Raw genomic sequence first — 21,248 nt, 5'->3', positions numbered from 1 at the left:
ATTGACGAGAAGTACTTCGGCTTGTGGAGTTCAGCCATGGGAGAGGATACACGTCCTTCTTCGTGATGTTGTTCGGGCGACGATAATCGACGCAGAAAACGTAGGGTTCCATCGTCCTCCTTCAGTGACCTTCACTAACACCACGGAAGACGCCCACGGATCATGGACGGCTGGATGATGTCGTAATGTAGTATTTCGTCGACCTGTTCTATGATGGCCTCGCTGTCATGAGTAAAGGGGCACGGGGCGCGTGCCGGGCGGCGGAATGCGTCGATGGTGTGCGGGGAATGGAAAAGTACCCGATGGTGTGCACCCCCGCCACGTCCACGCACGCCATTGGCCGGGGAAAGGGGCGTGCCACGCGACCCGAGCCATGGAGAAGGACCACGGAAGAAGAGATTGTCATTGGTCGGTGGAGTAGGCCAAGAGGAAGGTGGTGCAAGCCAGCGTCGCACCCGTGACGACAGCAGCAGGACCCAGTTCTGGAGGCAGCATTGCGAGAGGTTCGGAAGGTGGCCGTCGACCTTGGTGTCTACCGAGCGAGGCTTCCCGGACTTGCGGCGGCCTCATCACAGCAGTTCTCGAGGCACCTGCGGCACTACCCCAGCTCGACAAGAAGATGGCAACCCACCGACAGTCACGGAGCCACGTCGGTAGTTGGATCCCGTGGCACTGAGGAGAGGCCGACAGTTAGGCCTAGCTGGGAGGGACCGGTGTTCTTCACGGAAAACGAGGCATCGGCGATGAAGATGATGAGCCAGGCGTGTGATGAACTACGACGGCCCTGAGATGTCGACAGGAGCTTCGACGACGGGACTGGGCGTCGACTTGGGCAACGAACACAGTCAGCAAACACCACGAACGAAGAACGTTCGATTCGTAGCGCGACTGACTGAGAGGCCATAGCGGCCAGACTTTTGAGGCAGGGAAAGCTAAGCATAGCGCGAATGCTTTGCGACTGGTTGTTAGCTGTAGTTAGCAAGTGCGCAGTAGCGTCGCATTTTCTTGTGATACTTTTTATTGTAAATTTTCAGTGTGTTAATTTTTGTTTGCAGTGGTGTGTGACATAAAAGTGTGCTTGCAGTGCCACCACGGTGTCTTCCGACTCTCTCTCTCTTCCAACTCCACTCCGCGTTGCAAGCGCTCCCGAGATACGGGACACTCGCGTTCTCGCGTCGAAACTCGATATGGGCTCTTTCTTGACGGATTATTCGATGCGATGTGATGTTTTGCGACTGGGGTCTATCGGATTCTTCACGACGACGAGAAGCAATACTTGATTTGCAGGAGCAGGACTTTGAGCTGATCTTGCTCCTGCTTCGGAAGGCTCAGATTGGCGCCGAAATCTGGTTGGGGACCTCGATTCGTCGAAGCAGGTTCGGTAGCATCAAAGAGAGCGAAAGCATTGCTGGCATCCACGTCGCGTTGTTTCGGGAACGCTTGCAAGGGATGGGATTGAGAGAGAGACGGGAAAGACTGGGGTGACACAGCAAAGAACTTCATCTCACAGAACACGGCCAAAACTCACTGTCCCTTCGGTGCACTAGAGGTGTTAAGATGGTGTAGAAGAAAGGAAGCTTCGCCGTAGAAAAGTGGAAAAAGGGGCGGCTTTATTGGCCACAGCACATTTGCAACGCGTCCATTCTAGGCCGTTCCAAATTCAGTACAGCGCGAGCCACGAGCCGCTCGCTCTAAAATGCGCTAGTCCCATCGTCGTCCTTTTCTTCTAATATTGCACAGATGGATTGCCAACATGCCCAAGCTCACGTTCTTTCACACAAAATTCGCAAACTAAACAAATACATGCAAATAAAATTTATCGAGAGAATTCTTAAGCTAATCTTTAAAATAAAAATGCCATGGCTAGGCTCAGTGTTTAGCTCCCGAGTGAGAGGCATCACTGGCCTCCCCAGTCGCGTCCATACAGGAGCACCCTTACTTGTCGTACATTAACAGAATAAATTGAGTAAAAAGGGCGTACTTTGGTTCCACAACAATAATCGTAATTTATTTTGCCTTCCTTTCCTTGTATTATCGCCGTGCGCGCGGCACTTTCAGGTCACAAACGGCATGTGCGCTATCAGCATGACATAGCATTCTTGGTAGGAGAGTGGCCAGCGCCGAGTTTTCAAGAAAGGAAATGCAAGCAAGCCAGATGATGATTATTGATGCCCTTTTTACTCTATTCTTTGAGTTTATGGTTCGGCGCGACGTCTAAGTCGATCCCTCGTCGTCCATGTTGCGTCACGCTTGCCCTCGATGCTCTCGATGAGGTTCCGCAGTCACCGTTGCTGCAGCAATTCGGCGAACCACTTGTTGCCGGTTTCCTGGAAATTGTCGTAGCCATCACTCCAAGCGGACGGCTTAGGCCTAGCTGCCTACTCGGTCCCTTGTTCCAAGTGAGTCTGCAGCTTAAGAGACGACGTGGCACACCACGGGGACTGTCCTGTGGGTCCGAGTCATTCTGCCAACAAACGTAAGAGTGTTGCAGGTGCTCCGGGACCCGCCGTGACGAGAATGCTGCGAGTCCGTGGTAGCCTCACCCGGTCGTAGCCGAGGTCGACAAACACTCTTAGTGCTGCATCTCCGGACACAGCACCCGCCATTCTCTTCACCCGTGAGACGTTGGCCTTTACGACCTTCTTAGAACGGTGCCCCACAGACAATGCTTGTTCTCTCTTCCTGGGTTTTTCACCACGACTCGGGTCGCATGGCGCGAGCCCTTTTCTGACCAATCACGTGCGCGGACGTCTGCGGATAAGTCTGTGGCTTCTTCAGTGCCGACGGAAACGATGACGCAGGAGAAAGGCGGGACGGTTACCTGCTCTTCTATCACATTTAAAGTATGGTGACTGATTTCGTTATGCGGCGGGATGATGATGTCCTCAGAAAGCGTTAGTGACTGGGGTCTTAAGTCAATGGCTGCGCCGTGCTGTTTCAGGAAATCCATGCGTTTCTTGAGCAATGCTATAGGACAACAAAACTCGCCCAATAGGTCTAGTCATCAGTCGTGACTCTAGCCGTGCAGACTCCACTCGGCCTTATTAGGTGGCCTCTAGCTGTCCGAATTTCGGGTCCATCCCAAGTGGTCTCTACTTGGCGGCGAACGGGCCACTAACGACGGAGTAGTCGGCTCCGGTGTCGACGAAAGCGGTGATATTGTGTCCACCGATAAGAATGTCAAGGTCGGTGGTTCGTCGTCTTGCATTACGGTTTAGTCATGGCATCGGGTCATGGCTGCGTCGACTTGCTCCAATGCTGTTCCGTCGGGTCGTCAAGTCTTGTTTCCGAGGAGAAGTGCTCTTATGAAGGTGCTGTCTAGTAGGCGGCGAGCTGGTACCTGATGATTCCTGAATCACTGTCAGCGGCGGCGGCGGCAGATCTTCGGCATTTCGTCATACAGCAACCGCACCTCCATCGGTTGCTGCCCTTAATTTTCTGGTTAAGGGCTCGTGCATCGGCCACGAGTAGGGCCCGGTGTACTGCCAGTGCTGTGGCGTGAGGTAGCAGCCTGGCGACGGCGATCGCGAAGGTTGTCGCGATGTCCACTGCACTCCTGCGAGGTAGTCGGCAATGTCGCGTTGTCGTTCACCCTGGTGTGGAAACGGCACGTTCACGGCGCAACCACACAGCCCCCATCTGTCGGTACTGGCAGCGTCGGTAGGTGTGGACGGCTTCACCGCAGTGGTAGCAGAGCGGGCAGTGGTCAGGGGCGCGCCAAACGTCAGTCTTCCTCTGAGTTTAGTGTTGGCCATGAGGCGGGCGGTATGGTGTAGGTGGCGGCGAAGGCGGTGTCTGGCGGCAGAACTGTGGCGGTGCGGTGTCTTGACGTGGGCACAGAGGGGGAGTAAAACTGCGATTCGGCCTAGTTGGAACATATTCATCTTGAAATATTTGCAGAGGCACACGGGGACACAGAATGCGCCCGTGTGTGTGTCTCTTCTGTGTCCCCGTGTGCCTGCGCAAATATTTCAAGAGGGGGAGTGTAGCGTCGGGCTGCGGCAGCGTACCTCATGACTTGCGGCTGAGTCTGTAGCGGTTCAGGGATACCAAGCGACTGCTAGATTTCTCCTCAGACGATGTGATATCTGCGATCGAGGCCACTTGGGGCAGGCACGACGGGAACATTTGACGAAGTTCTTCGCGTACCACGGCTCTTATGGTCTCGCGCAGGTCGTCTGAGCAGAGTGACTGAATGTCTGCGTAGCCTGGCATCGAGCAGCAATTGAATTCCCCGGTGCGCATTTCCAGTGTCTTTTCAACTGTCGTTGGCACCAAAAGAAATTCCTGGACGGTGTTGGGTGGTTTCATCATAAGCCCTGCGATGAACTCCTGCTTTACTCCTTACATGAGGAAACGAACTTTCTCCTTTTCAATTGTCGTTGCCTGCGAGCACCTTCACCAGACGTCACCTGGTAGTGACGTTGACGAAGCAGCATACTGAGTGTTAAAGACAAAACTGTTTATTTGGGCGAACCCGGAAAACGAAAATTCAGACTACAAGCAATACACGCTGTACACTGATAGCAGCGAACAGTGTCGGCCATCGATAATCTGATTCGATGTAAGGTGCGTCGTCATTAATACATGCGGCATCCAACATTCGATCCTTATAGACGTCAGATTGGAGTTTCGAAGACATGCAGCGCCACTTGTAGGAGCAGTTTTGGGTAATGCGAGCGCGAAACAATGATTGAGCTTAATATTGCATGTGTTTGCGCATTTAACACTCAGATAGAGAGCTATGAATTTCTCTCCGCCAGTCGGGCGTGCCACCGAGCCACCATGAAGTGCTTGCTGGATCCCTCGACAGAATGGTGAATAGCTACGGACGTAAAGGACTGAATAACAACGTTCAGTTTTACATATTTCCACAGCTGTCCTACGAAGCAGAAAGGCGAGAGAGCTGGATACGGGCTGTTGTGAACGTGTTGGGTAAGCGAATTACTCGCGATCTGAAAAGCCGGTCGCATGACAAAGTCTGATAATGTGGCTCTGCTCCTATTGTTTTGCGTAGCCCTGATGTATAACCGTAGTAACCTTGACTGCAAAGCTCAGCAGAGCCTCTGACCGCGGTGCGTGCCGTGTAACAAGGAGTGAGCAGCTAGAGGCAGACTGAAGACGCATGACATTGTGTGATTCCCATATTTGAATTGGTCATCACCACACAGCATCGCGCATGTACGTTTTGAAGGCTCAAAGTTCCGGATTTAACCAGCAAATGCTAACACAGCATTTGCTGTGTGCCGTCTGTGTTAACACAGCAAATGCTAACACAGACGGCAGGGTCCCTGCCGGCGGCAAGTTATCTTTTCGTCCACTTTTCTTTCTTCACATTTATATTCTAATTACTACAAATAACACCCCCTATACTTTCCTTGGCATTGCTGTCTGTTAGATCTAATTAATATTGTGTCTAACAAAGAAAAAACTAGCCCTTAAAAGTAATCTTTCCTTGAAGGGACAGACACTTCAAGAAAAGAAAATGCGGGTGCCGACCCCACCTTGAAAATCGTGCAACAAACACCGTGACGTCATAGCTTCTGACGGCGTCTACTGGGATCTACGTACGGTTCCTAATCGGTAAAAATGAAGTATATTGACTTATGCGAGGGCCATAAACTTAACATACCAAGTTTCAAGAAGTTTCGTTGAACCAATCACCAAAAAATACGACAAATACAGTTTGAAATACGTGACGTCATGCGCGGAGATTTTGGCGCGAGATTTAAAAATGGAACTTTGCCCTTGATTTTCTCCTTATGATGGTGAAACTAATTACATTCGAGTTCTCAGAGTACACTTTATCAGTCCTAACTGATTCGTGGTACCACTTTAATGTCCCTTTATGAACTGAGCAGAGTCCAAGCCCGGCCCGACCCGAGCCCGCCACCTCAAACCCGGGCCCGGCCCTAAGCCCGGAGCTTCAGACCCGAGCCCGGCCCGGGCCCGCCATGAAAACTGCTTTACCCGGCCCGGCCTGGCCCACGAGCCGGGCAGGGCCCGGGTTTTCGGGTAGGCCCGAGCCCGTGCAGTGCTCTAGTCCCGTGACCTAAGGCCATGTAACACATGAAATTCACTTCATATTCGAACATGAATTTTAGTTACAGTACTAGAAGCACAAGCTATCTGAATTTTTCATGGATTCCATCTGTTGTCGCAAAGGAACAATCCTTATTGCATTCGTGCTTTCAGAACAACCTAGGCCTTCGTTGTGTGAAGTGCATGCCGTCGTGCTTTATTGACAGAATCCATAGGATCGTGGTTCATGGGCAGTTAAAAACAAACAATGTTTAGTATGTTAAGCTGTTTATTGGACGGCACTCGGCGACAATTCGCTATGGCGACAGTCAAGGCCAAAGCACGGGCTCCGAGAGCGAGCGGCGTTTATAAGAGGACAACCCACTAGGAGCCGCTGGAGGACGCAACCGTTAAACAGTACCAATTGCTTCGCCACAATTACCCCGGGTACGAAAAGGGAGCCGTCCGGCGACCTAACAGCTCGTCACTATGAGTGGGTCATAGTAGGCCTTGAGGCGCTCCACGTTGACTATGTCGCGCCCTCGACGGCGCATGTCCGAAGCTGGTTCGATGGGTTCGATCAAGTAGTTGACCGGCGATGTGCGCTCGACGACCCGGTATGGGCCTTCGTATTTCGGCAGCAGTTTTGAAGAGAGGCCACTTGCCGTGGTAGGAACCGAGAGCCATACGAGCGCTCCAGGGAGGAGCGTGGGCTCAGAAGTGGTGGTGCCATCGCGAATGCTCTTCTGCAGCTCTTGTTCCTGCGTCGTAAATGTCTTGGCAAGCTCGCGACACTCTTCAGCAAGCCTGGCTGTGTCAGAAATAGGCGCACACTCAGATGGATCCGGCTTGAATGGAAGTATCGTGTCGATGGTGTGCGACGGGTGCCTTCCGTACAGTAAGAAGGGTGAAAAACCAGTAGTGCTCTGAGGGGCGGTATTATAGGCGTAGGTGCCGAAGGGCAGAATGGCGTCCCAATTGGTGTGATCGGCGGCGACGTACATTGACAGCATGTCGCCGACCATGAGGTTAAAACGTTCGGTTAGGCCATTCGTCTGCAGGTGGTAAGCAGTAGTTTTGCGGTGAACAGCATGGCACTCTTTCAGAATGGATTCCACGAGTTCCGACAAGAAGACACGGCCTCGATCGCTGAGAAGCTCTTGGGGTGGACCGTGACGCAGTATGAATCGGTGTAGTAGGAAGGAGGCAACATCGCGCGCTGTAGCCGCTGGGCGGGGGCGGTTTCGGCGTATCGCGTTATATGGTCAACAGCGACGATGGCCCAGCGGTTACCAGCCGAAGTCAGAGGAAGTGATCCATACATATCGATGCCCACGCGCCCAAACGGACGGTTAGGGCAAGGTAATGGTAGTAGACCTGCTGGCGACACGTGCGTTGCAGGTTTTCGGCGTTGGCAATCGAGGCAGGAGCGAACGAACTTCTGCACGTAGCGGTACATCCCACGCCAGAAGTATCGCTGTCGAATGCGGTGGTAAGTTTTGGATACCCGAGAGTGCGCGCATTGCGGGTCATGCAAGGCCTCGCATATTTCAGAACTCAGACTGCGGGGTATCACTAGTAGCCACTGGCTGCCGTCGCCGTTGTAATTGCGTCGGTGCAGGAGGTCGTCACGAACGGCGAAATGGTGGGCTTGACGACGCAACGCGCGATTGGATGGTGTTGCCGACGGATCAGTGAGCAAGTCGATCAGCGAGGTGATCCATTTATCCTTGCGCTGTTCGGTAGCGATGGTGTGAACGTTGATTGAAGCAACAGCTATGTGAGATACTGAGCAGGGGGCATTGTCTTCAGGCAAGGGAGAGCGCGAGAGGGCGTCGGCGTCAGCATGCTGGCGTCCGTTGCGGTACAGCACGCGGATGTCGTAGTCCTGCGGGCGAAGTGCCCAGCGGGCGAGACGGCCTGAGGGATCCTTCAATGACGACAGCCAGCATAGTGCATGATTGTCGGTGACGACATCAAATGGGCGACCATACAAATAAGGTCGAAACTTTGTAAGGGCCCATATGATCGCCAGGCACTCTTTTCTTTCAGAAGCCACGGAAGTGGCTATTTCGCGCAAAGAAAACACAAGGAGAGGGTTAAGGGGAGCGCAAAGTTTCGACGGCTCCCCTTAACCCTCCCCTTGTGTTTTCTTTGCGCGAAATAGCCACTTCCGTGGCTTCTGAAAGAACATGAACCGACTAGCCCAACAACGTGTGCTTCAGGCACTCTTTTTCCGTGACTGTGTAATTGGTCTCGGCTGTGGTAAGCGTACGGCTTGCGTATGCCACGACATATTCGGGGAACCCTGGTTTGCGCTGCGCAAGGACAGCGCCGAGGCCTACACCGCTGGCGTCCGTGTGTACCTCCGTTGGGGCCGTAGGATCGTAGTGGCGTAGTATGGGAGAAGACGTCAACAAACGACGGAGCTTTGCGAACGCGTCGTCACACTCGGACGACCACAAATTTAGGGGTCCGTTACTTCCAAGGAGCTTCGTCAGCGGCGACATGATGATGGCAAAGTTTCGTATGAAACGTCGAAAGTACGAACACAGTCCTACGAAACTGCGCAGTTCTTTTACGGGCGTAGGTTTGGGAAATTCGGCCACGGCCCGAAGCTTGGCCGGATCGGGAAGAATTCCGTCCTTGGACACGACGTAGCCGAAGATTGTCAGCTGCCGTGCTGGAAATCGGCACTTCTTCAGATTCAGTTGGAGGCCGGCGTTGCGCAAACGCGTCAAAACATGCCGCATACGTTGGAGATGCGTGGAAAAGTCCGGAGCGAAAACCACGACGTCGTCCAGGTAACACAAGCATGTGTGCCATTTCAAGTTGCGCAGAACGGTGTCCATCATGCGCTCGAAGGTCGCGGGCGCATTACACAGACCAAACGGCATGACGTTGAACTCGCGCAAGCCGTCAGGCGTGACAAAGGCTGTCTTCGGTCGAGCGTCATCCGCCATGGGTACCCCGAGCGCAAATCAAGAAATCAAAAGAATTCGGCTCCTTGCAGGCTGTCAATCGCGTCGTCGATTCGCGGCAGCGGATAAACATCCTTGCGAGTTATCTTGTTGAGCCGTCGGTAGTCCAAACAGAACCGCACGAAACCATCCTTCTTCGCAACGAGAACGGGAGACGCCCATGGGCTGTCCGAGGGCCGAATAACGTCGCGTCGAAGCATATCGTCGACTTGCTCATTAATGACCCGCCGTTCTGCGGGAGACACGCGATATGGACGTTGCCGCATGGTGGCTGGGCGCCGGTGTCGATGCGATGCGTAACAGCGGCCGAGAGAAGTTTGCCCGACATCGAAAAAAGAATGAAATTCTTCCAGCAGGCATAGAAGTTGGGAACACTGGACCGATGTGAGGTTGTCAGCAATAGAGGACCTAAACACATCAGCAGGTGACGAATCGGACGCGGAAACAGCACTGAGCGTACCGGAACTGGGACAGTGCGTGTCATCGGGTGCGTCCATAACTTGTGAGTCTTCGAGGGGTTCCACTCTGCCAAGACATTCCCCTCGCACCAACGTAACAATGTATGGAGAGGGGTTGTTAACAAAAATAGCGGTGCTGGCCTGAGTGACTTGGACGGTCGCGAAAGGTACCAGCAAGCCTCTCCTTGTGCAAACGTGGTCAGATGGCGAAATGAGTGCAATGGTGTCGGGGAGACCGGCGCAGTCGACTGACACAGCCGTCGACGAGTTTGGAGGCACTTTGGTATCGTCTTTGACGAGGATCTTGCTCGATACCGATGAAGTGTCTGCCGGCGTCAGATCTGAGAACAGGGAGAGTTCGATTTCGGCTTGTGCGCAATGAATTACGGCGTCGTGGCGGGAGAGAAAATCCCATCACAGGATGACTTCGTGAGAGCATGCAGCAATTATAATGAACTCGACGTCGTACAGAACGTCCTGAATGACGACGCGAGCTGTACATATTGCTGTAGGATGAATACTCTGGGAGCTGGCTGTACGGAGAGACATCCCAGAAAAGGGCGTCCTCACTTTTCGTAGTAATCGGCTCAATTTTTGGTCCATAACGGATACGGCGGCTCCAGTGTCGACAAGGGTAGATGCGGGAACGCCGTCCACAAACACGTCTATCACGTTCGATGGGCTTCGCTGAGGGCTTTCGCAGTTCGATAGCGTCGCAGCCCTTGCCTCCTGGACTGCGACGACTAGTTTTCCTGGTCGCGTGCGACCGGATGTGGGCGCATCGGCGACAGTGAGCGACGTCGTGAAGACGGAGAGCGCCGAGTAGATGGAGCTTGGCGTGACGTCGGTGACAGAGGCATAGATGGGGCGTAAAATGTGCGGTTTGACTGGCTGGTGGCGGGCGACACGACTTGAGGCGGCTGGACGCGATTGCAATAACGCGCCACGTGGCCGGCGTAACCGCATGCGAAGCACATGGGGCGGATGTCAGGTGTGCGCCATCGGTTTGCTGGAGCAGGGCCCGCCCATGGCGCAGGACGTGATTGACGGGGTGGCGACTGATATGACTGCATCGTGGGCTGCAGTCGTGGCCTCTGCATGACGTCGGCGTAGGTAGCCGGCACAGCCGCTTCGAAAGACTGATGTCTAGCGGCGGCTTCGGCGTAACTGTGTGAGGCTGCAGTAGGTATTACTGGGGACGTCCTGGCGACAACTTGGGCGTAACTCAGTGGTGCAGGAGCCGGATGGTGCTGGTGGTACTCAGGCATGACCTCCGCGATTTCCTGCTCAATCGCTCGACGGAGGGGAGGGAGAAGAGTGGTTGACGGCTGTTGAACGTACTGAGGTTGAGCAAAGTCCAGCAGAGAGAACTGGCGCGCGATTTCCTCGCGCACGAATGACTTCACCTCTGCGAGCAAGGCGGAGTGGTCGGATATGGTCGACAAGCCAGCGAGCTCAGCGTCGCGGGATGGAGAGCGACGGGTCATTGACCGCTGCCGGCGCAGCTCCTCGTAGCTCTGGCAGAGCGTTATGACCTCGGCCACTGTGCTGGGGTTTTTGGTGAGCAGCATCGTGAAGGCATCGTCGTCGATGCCTTTCATAATGTGCCTCATCTTGTCAGATTCCGACATGGTGGCGTCGGCTGTCTTACACAAATCGAGCATGTCTTCAATGTAGCTGGTAAAGGTTTCGCCGGCCTGCTGAGCTCGTTCTCGCAAACGCTGTTCGGCCTCCAGCTTACGAACGGCAGGGCGGCCAAACACGTTGATAATGGCGGTCTTGAAGTCGGACCACGTCGTAAAATCGGATGCGTGGTTGTTGCACCACAGGCCGGCCACACCCGCGAGGTAGAAAACCAAGCTGGTCAATTTTCCTGCCTCGTCCCACTTATTGGGGACACTCACGCATTCATAGATCGCGAGTCTGTCCTCCACGTCGGTCCCATCTGCGCCAGTGAAGACTGGGGGGTCGCGGATACAAGGGACACCGGGACATGAGGTCGGTGTAGGCAGAGGCGTCTGCTGGGCGGCGTCTTGAGGCATGGGAGCTGGTAGGGTACAGGATCGAAACTCCAGAGGCATCGAATGGGAGCACAGCACTCTCCACCAATTTGTTAAGCTGTTTATTGGACGGCACTCGGCGATTATTCGCTATGGCGACAGTCAAGGCCAAAGCACGGGCTCCGAGAGCGAGCGGCGTTTATAAGAGGACGACCCACTAGGAGCCGCTGGAGAACGCAACCGTTAAACAGTACCAATTGCTTCGCCACAAGTAACTTATCAATGGTGCTTGAAGTCTAATTTGTGCTCCATGAAATTTGCGGTGATAGGAGGGCAAGTATTCACTTTTGACAAGCTCTTGAAATATATACTTTTGCCGTGGTCGAGAAGCGCAAGCGAGATGTACCGGGATACCATGCTTTCTTAGCAATATTTCAGACCACTGTAGCACATGGAATTGTTGGTAAAGTCTTCCCATTGTATCTCATTAAAACTTAAGGTCCCTGCATAAAATCATCCGGAAGTACACTAGAACAGCGGCGTCGCCATGGGCGGGGGGGGGGGTGTTCGAACCCCCCCCCCCCCCCCCGGGAGGTTTTTCAGTTTTGCCTGCGTATATATACACGCACACACAAACGCACGCAAGAACATACAAAAAGTATGGTTGAACCCCTCCCCCGCAAAAACTTTCTGGCTTCGCCTCTGCACTAGAACAAACAGTACTAATTTTTTTAAAACAAACGCGCTAAAACGAAACGGTCTGTTCTCCATAGACGTGCTGCTCACTCTAATCAATCAGTCAAGTAACACTGTCGTCCTACAAAATATTTACTTGCACCAGCTAGTACTTTTCTCTAACTCGATCCACAGTAGTTAAGAACTATTTCATTGCGTTAAGTAATGTAATCTCAAAGTATGGTCTATAGGTATTAGAAAACCTCGATTGTGTGATATGGGTAGGTTGAAATTACTCAGCAGGGTTGTACCGAGCAGCTACTTAACTACATAGCACTCACCTGTCTATTCTCATGAACACACAAAACTACAATGGTAACATAAATACAAGTCTCTAGCGCCTGCTGTCTTTTTCTTCGAAAAACTGCAAAAACGACGCCTTAGCACACGCTTGGTGCAAGTTACAACATTCTTGCCAAAATGTAAAGAATGTAGCAGGTTTTGCGTATTGGCGCAGTTTGGCGACATTGGCGCAGCTGTCGTACTTCATAGCGTCACAAAGTTGTGACGTCGACGAAGGCAGCAGTCGGCGTGACGAAGATGAAACTCTATTTCGTCGAACTTGTGGCCGGGAAACGGAAAGTAAAACTACAACAATACACGCTGCACACTGATAGCGGCGCACGTAGCGTCGACCGTGGTTGAACTGCTCTGCGGTAACGCGCGTCAGCATTTATACATGCGGCATCGAACATTCGAGCCTTATCGCTGGTGGCCGCATTAGTTCAAGAATAATCTCAAATGTTCGGGTTTGTGCGCTCACGCCTATAAGAAGATTCTAAGATAATCTGGAAGGTTCCCAGATATTAGGGCGTGGCTTGCGCAAGGCGGCGGCTACGCGTGAAACGGACTAGTTAGATGAAAATGACAAAAAGAAGCACGCGTGGCATTGCCCCCCTCCGAAAAAGCATTGTCCCGATGCTCGTAACAGAACATGGAAAGGGAAAAAAAAAGTGCAGACACAAATAAATACAATGATAAAGGAAAAAAAACAGTCCTAAGGTTCGCTAAAGCGTATAAAACGGCTTATGGCGCACGACATGGACGACTTCAGGTTGTGCGCAGCGCCGCTGAGAGTTCGTAATGCCGTCCAGAATGACCTCGTAGTCTAGAGCGCCGAGACGGCGACGAACCTTGTATGGCGCGAAGTATGGCCGAAGAAGTTTTTCACTAAACCCACGTTGGCGTATCGGTGTCCAGACCCAAACACGGTCGCCGGGCTGGTATCCCACGAAGCGTCGTTGAAGACTGTAACGGCGGCTGTCGGTCGTCTGCTGTCGGTCGATGCGTAGGCGGGCAAGTTGTCGGACTTTTTCGGCGCGCCGAAGGTAGACAGTCACGTCAAAGTTTTCTTCGTCGGTGACGTTGGGTAGCATGGCGTCGATCGTAGTTGCCGGGCTCCTTCCGTATACCAACTGCTATGGCGTCATCTCTGTCGTTTCTTGCACGGCCGTGTTGTATGCGAAGGCCCGTACAGAAGGATGCCATCCCACGTCTTGTGTTCGACGTCGACGTACATGGTCAGCATGCCGGCGATGGTCTTATTTAGACGCTCGGTGAGGCCATTGGTCTGTGGGTGGTAGGCTGTGGTCCGGCGGTGGCTTGTTTCGCTGTATTTCAAGATCGCTTGAGTAAGGTCCGCAGTAAAGGCCATACCTCTGTCGGTGATGAGGACGCCTGGGGCACCATGACGCAGGACGACGTTCTAAATGAAGAACTTGGCTACCTCGGCAGCACGGCCTCTGGGCAGGACCCTTGTTTCGGCGTAGCGGGTGGGGTAGTCGGTATCTACGACGATCCACTTGTTTCCGACAGTTGACATCCGGAACGGCCCCAGTAAATCCATACCTATTTGCTGGAACGGTCGGCGAGGCGGTTCAATGGGCTGCAGAAGTCCTGCTGGCCTTGTCGGCGGCATCTTGCGTGGCTGACACTCCCGGTATGTCCTCACGTAGCGAGCGACATCGGCGGTAAGGCGCGGCCAGTAGTACTTTTCTTGTATCTCCGCGAGCGTGTGGGAAAAGCCGAGGTGGCCAGCCGTTGGGTCGTCGTGCAGGGCCTGCAGAACTTCTGGTCGCATTGCGGAAGGTACAGCAATAAGGTAGTTGGCTCGGGCCGGAGAGAAGGTCTTTTTTACGAGGACGTCGTTTTTCGAGAAAAATGACGCCAATCCTCGCCTGAATTTTTTCGAAACAACAGCGGTCCTGCCCTCGAGGTACACCACACGACCCCTGAGTTACGGGTTGGCTTGCTGTCGTTCAGCGAAGTCGTCGGCACTTATGATTCCCAAGAAGCAGTCATCATCGTGATCGTCCTGCGGTGGTGCGTCGACGGGGGCCCGAGACAGGCACTCAGCGTCGGAGTGTTTTTTTTTTTTTTCCGGACTTGTAAACGATGATAATTGTCCAATTCTCGAAGTCTTAGGCTCCACCGTGCGAGGCGACCTGAAGGGTCCTTCAAGTTAGCTTGGGGCCTGCCGTAGAGGTAGGGGCGATACATGAATGTAACCCAGAAGATGGCAAGAACTCCTTTTCTGTTGTAGAATAGTTGTCTTCAGCCTAGGATAGCGACCGACTAGCATACCTGATGACCCTTTCCAGTCCGTCCGTCCTCTGCACAATGACGGCGCCTAGTCCTACGCTGCTTGCATCGGTGTGGATTTCCGTTTCAGCGTATCCCTTGAAATGCGCATGTATCGGAGGCGTCTGCAGGCGTCGTTTCAGTTCCTGAAATGCCTCGACTTGCGCCATTTCCCATTTCAATTCTACATCGCTCTTCGTGAGGTGAGTTAGGGGTTCGGAGATCCATGAAAATTTCTTCACGAAGCATCTGTAATAAGCGCACAAGCCGAGAAATCGGCGTACGGCCTTGTTGTCTGTAGGTGGCGGGAAGGCAGCGATGGCAGCTGTTTTCTGTGAGTCGGGGAGAACTAGAGATTAGCTAATGATGTGGCCCAAGAACAAGAGCTCCCCGTACGCGAAACGGCCCTTTTCTGGCTTGAAGGCGAGTCCGGAGGTCTTGATTTCTTGAAGTCAGCTTCAAAGCGCCGGAGGTGTTCGTTGAAGTTTGAGGCAAACATAACGACGTAGTCCAAGTACACAAGACACGTCTGCCACTTCAAGCCAGCCAGCACTGTATCCAGAACGCGTTGAAAAGTCGCAGATGCCGAGCAAAGACCAAAAGGCAGGACCTTGAACTCGAACAGGCTGTCCAGTAAAGGCAGTCTTTTCTCGGTCTCTCTCGTCGACTGCGATTTGCCAGTAGCCGGTCTAGAGGTGCATCGACGAAAAGTACTTCGCGTTGTGGAGTCGATCCAGGGCATCGTCTATCCGTGGGAGAGAGTACACGTCCTTCTTTGTGATTTTGTTCAGGCGATGATAATCAACACAGAAACGTAGGGTCCCATCCTTCTTCTTCACTAACACCACGGGAGACGCCCACGGACTTTTCGACGGCTGGATGATGTCGTCGTGTAGCATTTCGTGGACTTGTTCACCGCCTCCCGTTCCCGCGTTGAAACCTGGTAGGGACTCTGACAGAGTGGTAGAGCATTTTCTTTTGTTATGATGCAGTGCTTAGAAGGGGCGTTTGTCGGACCTGCGATGACGACGAGAAACAGTCCTTGTATTCCTGCAGAAGGCATCGAAGCTGTTGCTATTGGCGAGCGGCAAGACTTGGCTTTACGCCAAAGGATGGCTCAGGCATTGGGGTCGTCGTTGTAGCTTCGTCAGAAGCTGAAAAGGGAAACACATCGCTGACAGGCAGGATTTCTTCGAAGTGTGCAATCGTCGTGCCCCTGCTCATGTGTCTGTATTCTTGGCTGAAGTTCGTTAGCGTCACGCTTCCTTTGCCTTCAAGCAACCGAGCAATCCCTCTAGCGACGCAAATGTCACGGTCTACGAGCAAACGCTGATCGATCTCGATGACACCTTCGATGTCTTCAGCCTTTACGGTGCTGAAGGGAATTATGACGCTCGATCTAGGCGAAATGGTGACTTGATCTTCGAGCACGTTCAAAACATGTTGACATGAGTTCGCATCCGGCGATGTCGGTTTGTCCGACGAATGAGTTATCGACTTGGTTCTTAGGTCGATGACGGCGCCGTGATGGTTTAAGAAGTCCATGACAAGTATGGCATCCCTGGAACAATGTTGCAAGATTACGAAGCTTGCAGCATAAATGCGATTTTTGATGGTGACTCTTGCTGTGCAGACTCCAGACAGCTGTCCTAACTTTCTTCAACTTTGCAGCGAACGGCCCGCTGATGACAGAATAGTCGGCTCCAGTATCGACGAGAGCGGTGACATTGTGGCCGTCAATGTAAACGTCGAGGTCGCTAGTTCGTCGCCTATCGTTGCGATTAGGTCGCGGCATCGGATCACGGCTACGTCGGCTTGTCCCGCTGCTTTCACGTTGCGTCATCAGGTCTTCTTCGGACCGCGAAGTTTCGACGTCAGGGCTCCGTTCGGCTTCCGGCGAGTTCTCTAGGTTTCGTCGTGCCGTTGGCGGCGGAAGATCTCGGTATTTCGTCGTACAGCAACTGCACCTCCATCAGTTGCTGCCCTTAATTTTCGGGATAAGGGCTACGTGACCGACCCCGAGTTGGGCCAGTGTATGGTCGGCATTGGGGGAGGGACGTAGCAGCCTGGCGACGGCGATCGGGACGGTCCTCGGGGGGTCCATTGCGCTCCTGCGAGGTAGTCGGTGATGTCGCGTGGTTGTTCACCTCGCTCTGGACACGGCGCGTTGACGACGAAGCCGCATAGTCTCATCTGGCGGTATTGGCAACGACAGTAGGTATGGCCGGCTTCCCCGCAGTGGTAGCAGAGTGGGCGGTGGTCAGGGGCGTGCCGAACATCGGTCTTCCTAGGGGTGTAGCGCTGGCCGACAGGCGGACGGTAGGGCATTGGTTGAGGCGGCGTCTGGCGACGGTACTGCGGTGGTTTGGTGTTTTGGCGTGGGCGCGGTGGAGGAGCATGACGGCGGGCTGCATCAGCATAGTTCATGACCTGCGGCTGCGGCTCTGCTAGCTGAGAAGCACCCAGTGATAGCTGGATCTTCTTGCACACGACGTCAGTGATGGAATCCACCGTAGGTTGCGACAAAGGTAGGATTTTTCGGAGCTCCTCTTCTACGATTGCTCTAATCGTTTCATGCAGGTCGGCGGTTCCTAGCGCTTGAACGTCGGCGTAGCTTGTGGCCAAGAAGCTGCGGTTGTATTGCCGCATTTGCATCTGAAGCGTTTTCTCGATTGTCGCAGCCTCCGAAGCAAATTCAGCGACCGCCTTCCGCAGGTTCCTTATCAATCCAGCGAAGAGTTTTTCTTTTACACCCCGCATGAGGAACCTGACTTTCTTCTCTTCGGGCATACTTGGGTAGGCGATTCATCTCTTCCGTGCAGATGGCAATGTTTTCATTGGGCAGCTGCCCACGGGTCTCCAGCATAGGTGCGGCCCGTTCTTCGTGGACCACGCTCGTGAACGTGCTTAGGAACGTCGTCCGAAAGAGATGCCATGTTTGTACCGCGGATTGTCTGTTCTCGAACCACGTCCTCGCGGCGTCTTCTAGGTAAAAGTAGACATGACGCAGTTTTCCTTCGGAGTTCCAGTTGTTGAAGGTGGCGGCTCGGTCGTACGTCTACAGCCAGCTTTCTGGGTCTTCAATCGATGATCCACGGAAAGTCGGCGGCTCCCTGGGCTAATTCATGACGACTCATTGAGGTGACACAGCAGCCGTCATGGTGCCCGTCGTCTTCGTCGTCGCGGTCTTGGTCATGTCGGGTAGGGGTTCGTATTCTGGTGACAGACCTTGCTGCCTGCGGCTGGTTCGCTGTTTGTTGGTGTCGATGTCCCCTTGACGGTGTGGTCATGGCTCACATGGCTGGAAGGGGGCGTTCGGTACATGGACCAGGAAGCACCTCCACCAGATGTCACGGGGTCGTGACGTCGACGAAGGCAGCAGTGAGCGAGTCGCAGACGAAACTCTTTATTTCGCCAAACTTGTGGCCGGGAAACGGAAAGTAAAACTACAGCAGTAGACACTCTACACTGATAGCGGGGAACAGAGCGTCGGCCGTCGATGAACTGCTCTGCGGTAACGTGCGTCGGCATTTATACATGCGGCATCGAAAATTCGTGCCTTATCGCTGGTGGCTGCATTAGTTCCAGAATAATCTGAACTGTTCGCGTTTGCGCGCTCAAGCCTATTAGAAGATTCTAAGATAATCTGGAAGGTTCCCAGATATTAGGGCACGGCTTGCACAAGGCGGCGGATACGCGTGCAACGGACTAGTTAGATAAAAATGACAAAAAGAAGCGCGCGTAGCAATAGCGAGGGCTTCGTCTCGGCAGATTTGATGCCTTGGATAGCGTGCGAGGGTTTGTTGGTCAGTCGGCACATCGTTTGAAGATCACGTGCCCTGTAGCGCCCTCTGGCAAAAGATAGTGTTCCACACTTACCGCCTGGGCTACGAGTGCCACTGGCTAACGCTCCCAGGTATTAAGCACGCATAATAAACACGCTACGAAAACAGGTCGATGAAGGAGAGCCCTCCAATGTAGATCAAATGGTAGAGCATCGGACGCGTAATTTGAAGGTTGTGGGTTCGGATCCCACTGGCGAAAAGGGTGATTTTTCGTCCACTTTAATTCCTTTGAATTAAAGTGGGCATCATTATACTACAGTTAAGAAACCACAAATAACATCCCCTATCGTTTCCTTGGCTTAATTGTCGGTCGGTTTCATTAGTTGTGTTACTTGTGTATCATACAGAAAAATGATACCCTTGGACAATTCCCCTGCTTTGGTAATAACACAATCGTCCACAACAAATCTCTACCACAAAATGTACAACAAACACTCTTCGCTGCAAAACAACACGCAGGCCTCCAGAGGTGTCTGTCACTTCTATCAAGGCACATGCCATTCACACCTTTCTGAAGTGTTCAGTGGTGAGAGTACTTTTCATTCAGCTAATTTACACAAGAGTCCAAAATTTCACACAGCAATCTACAAGAAAGAGGGTTGCGACTGCTGACAGCACATGGGGAAAGCAGCAACATGTTATCTTGAGCCGGAAGTCACTGCAGAATATGTTGAAGTGCACAATCCTTTGCGAAAATTTGGTTTTCACTATCCACCTTTTCTGCTGGCACTTTGTGCTGTCAATAGTGATGGTTCTAGCTCCGACTGTAGGTTGTTCCCAATTCGTTGAAGTGTTTCGCCGGTAGAAGATACTGGGTTGTGATGGAAATTTTCAGACCTTTTTCGTTTTCACAGAAATCCTGATAAGATTTGGAAATCACGTAAATAATTTGTTTATGAGGTCCCATTTCTGCTTCAAAACTTTTGAATGTGTCCAGCACTTCTGCTGTCACTTGAGTTATTAATTTTCCAAACATCTCACCGTGAGGCTCAGCAGAGCCAGCATGGCCAACGGGTAGCCCAGGTTCCTCCTCCAAGGTGATGCCAGCTGCTGCAGAGCTGCACATGCAACCAAGCATCACTGGTCAGAGAAACACATGAAAACTATTTTCTAACGTGGCTCTCTGCAGCTGCTCCAGAAGGTTTTTCAATGGCAACAGGTTCTCTCTATTTGTGAAGGTGCAGAGATAATCATGGAACTGATGGTGGATGTAGCTGAGAAGTCTAGTCATTGGCATTCTGGCAAGGTTTTCCAGCTCTAGCTGTACACTCTTGTAAGAAAAACAATCCCCATAAAGCCACATTGTGCTCTCTACAAGTGCACAGGGATGGCATTAATTTCTTCTGGCACGAGTATTTTTTTATGAACAACGTCACTAGAGGCATGATGAAAGAAAGAAGGGAGATGGAACAAGGGCTCGTTTTTTTGTTTTGTTAGATACCAACCTAATATAACCAAACCTAATAAATCTAACCAAGCACACTCCCAGAATTCCATTCCCACAAATACCAAGAAAGTGGATGGGAAAACGACCAGCACTGTAGCTCTATTGAGCAATGGACGCGTTATCCGAAGATTGTAGGTTCTGTCCCAACCGCTGGCAAAAGTTGTTTTCTCGTTCACAGTTGAAGACTGCAAATAATGACCCCTATACCATCCTTGGCTTGATTGTCCCTTGGTTTCATTAGGTAGAAACATACAGTTTCATACTATAAAAAGAATAGGTCAATCGGGCACAGCCATCGTTTAACCACCGCACGAATGATGGGAAGTGCAGGATTCGGACTGGAATGGATTAGCTAGCGAAATGTCAACAGGTCTTTTTTTACAGTTTCAGTTTCGTTCCTTGTGTGGCAGCTGTATTATGCCGCACTAAGGCGTACGGTGTTCTCTGACGTGGATAGTGGGGTGCAGTGCTTTTCTTGTTGAAAGGCTTAAGTGCACTAGGTCTCTTGGTTTCTGGGGACGTTGCGGCTTTGCAGCTTCTTTTTGACAGTTTCAGCAAAGCGTTCTTCACGCCCCGCTCCACAGAGATACAACGTCCCATGCCAGTGCAGGAAAGTACATAGACTTCACGTGTTTCTTTTATAAGCGTGTCTTGTCAAGAAGTGGTCAGCTCAGCAGCAAAACGACGGAGAAGCGATGTAGACGCGCCGTCACGCTCCGCTGACTCCGCCTAACAGCGAAGCAAGAGATGCAGATGTGCCTAGCATTGCAGCAGACGATACATTTAGTGCTTAGCGCTTCGTGTGTCGCTCTTGTCTGCCGTCTTTGTGAACTTTGCAGCGCTGCTTTTTTCATCTATGATCTTCCATCTGGACCCTACACAAGCTTTTCTGAGTTTAGTGTTTCTCACTCGACACAGTATTTTTATTTTAATAAATAGAGGATACATGCTTTCGAGAGAAAAACACGCGTGTTTGTTTTCACTGTTGTAAAAAAAATTCATTATTTGGTAATGTCAAGCCTGGAACACAATTGCTGAGCAATGGTGTTCAAATTGACAATGCAATGCTGAGCAATGAAATCCTGGTGGTTGAATTTGTCCAGGCTTCACTTCAGTCTTACGGTCACACACTTTCCGCAGCAAGTTTTACAGATTGAAAATGAAGCGAATTTTGAATGAAA

At 52.2% G+C, this 21,248-nt stretch overlaps 1 protein-coding gene across 8 annotated transcripts in view; it reads right to left on the bottom strand.

The window, feature by feature from the left end:
- LOC119394533 (protein LMBR1L) overlaps nt 1-21,248 on the bottom strand; it is a 583,826-nt gene that overhangs the window by 98,061 nt on the left and 464,517 nt on the right. For all 8 annotated transcript variants that reach the window (XM_037661855.2, XM_049415813.1, XM_049415812.1 and 5 more), the window contains one exon: nt 19,602-19,678. In XM_037661855.2, coding sequence (XP_037517783.1) covers nt 19,602-19,678 — 77 coding nt within the window. The remainder of the gene's footprint in view (nt 1-19,601; nt 19,679-21,248) is intronic.

This window comes from Rhipicephalus sanguineus, chromosome 5 (genome assembly GCF_013339695.2).
Source record: "Rhipicephalus sanguineus isolate Rsan-2018 chromosome 5, BIME_Rsan_1.4, whole genome shotgun sequence".
NCBI lineage: Eukaryota > Metazoa > Arthropoda > Arachnida > Ixodida > Ixodidae > Rhipicephalus > Rhipicephalus sanguineus.
The sequence above is the reverse complement of the archived record's forward strand: the minus strand, read 5'-3'. Positions and strand labels throughout refer to the sequence as shown.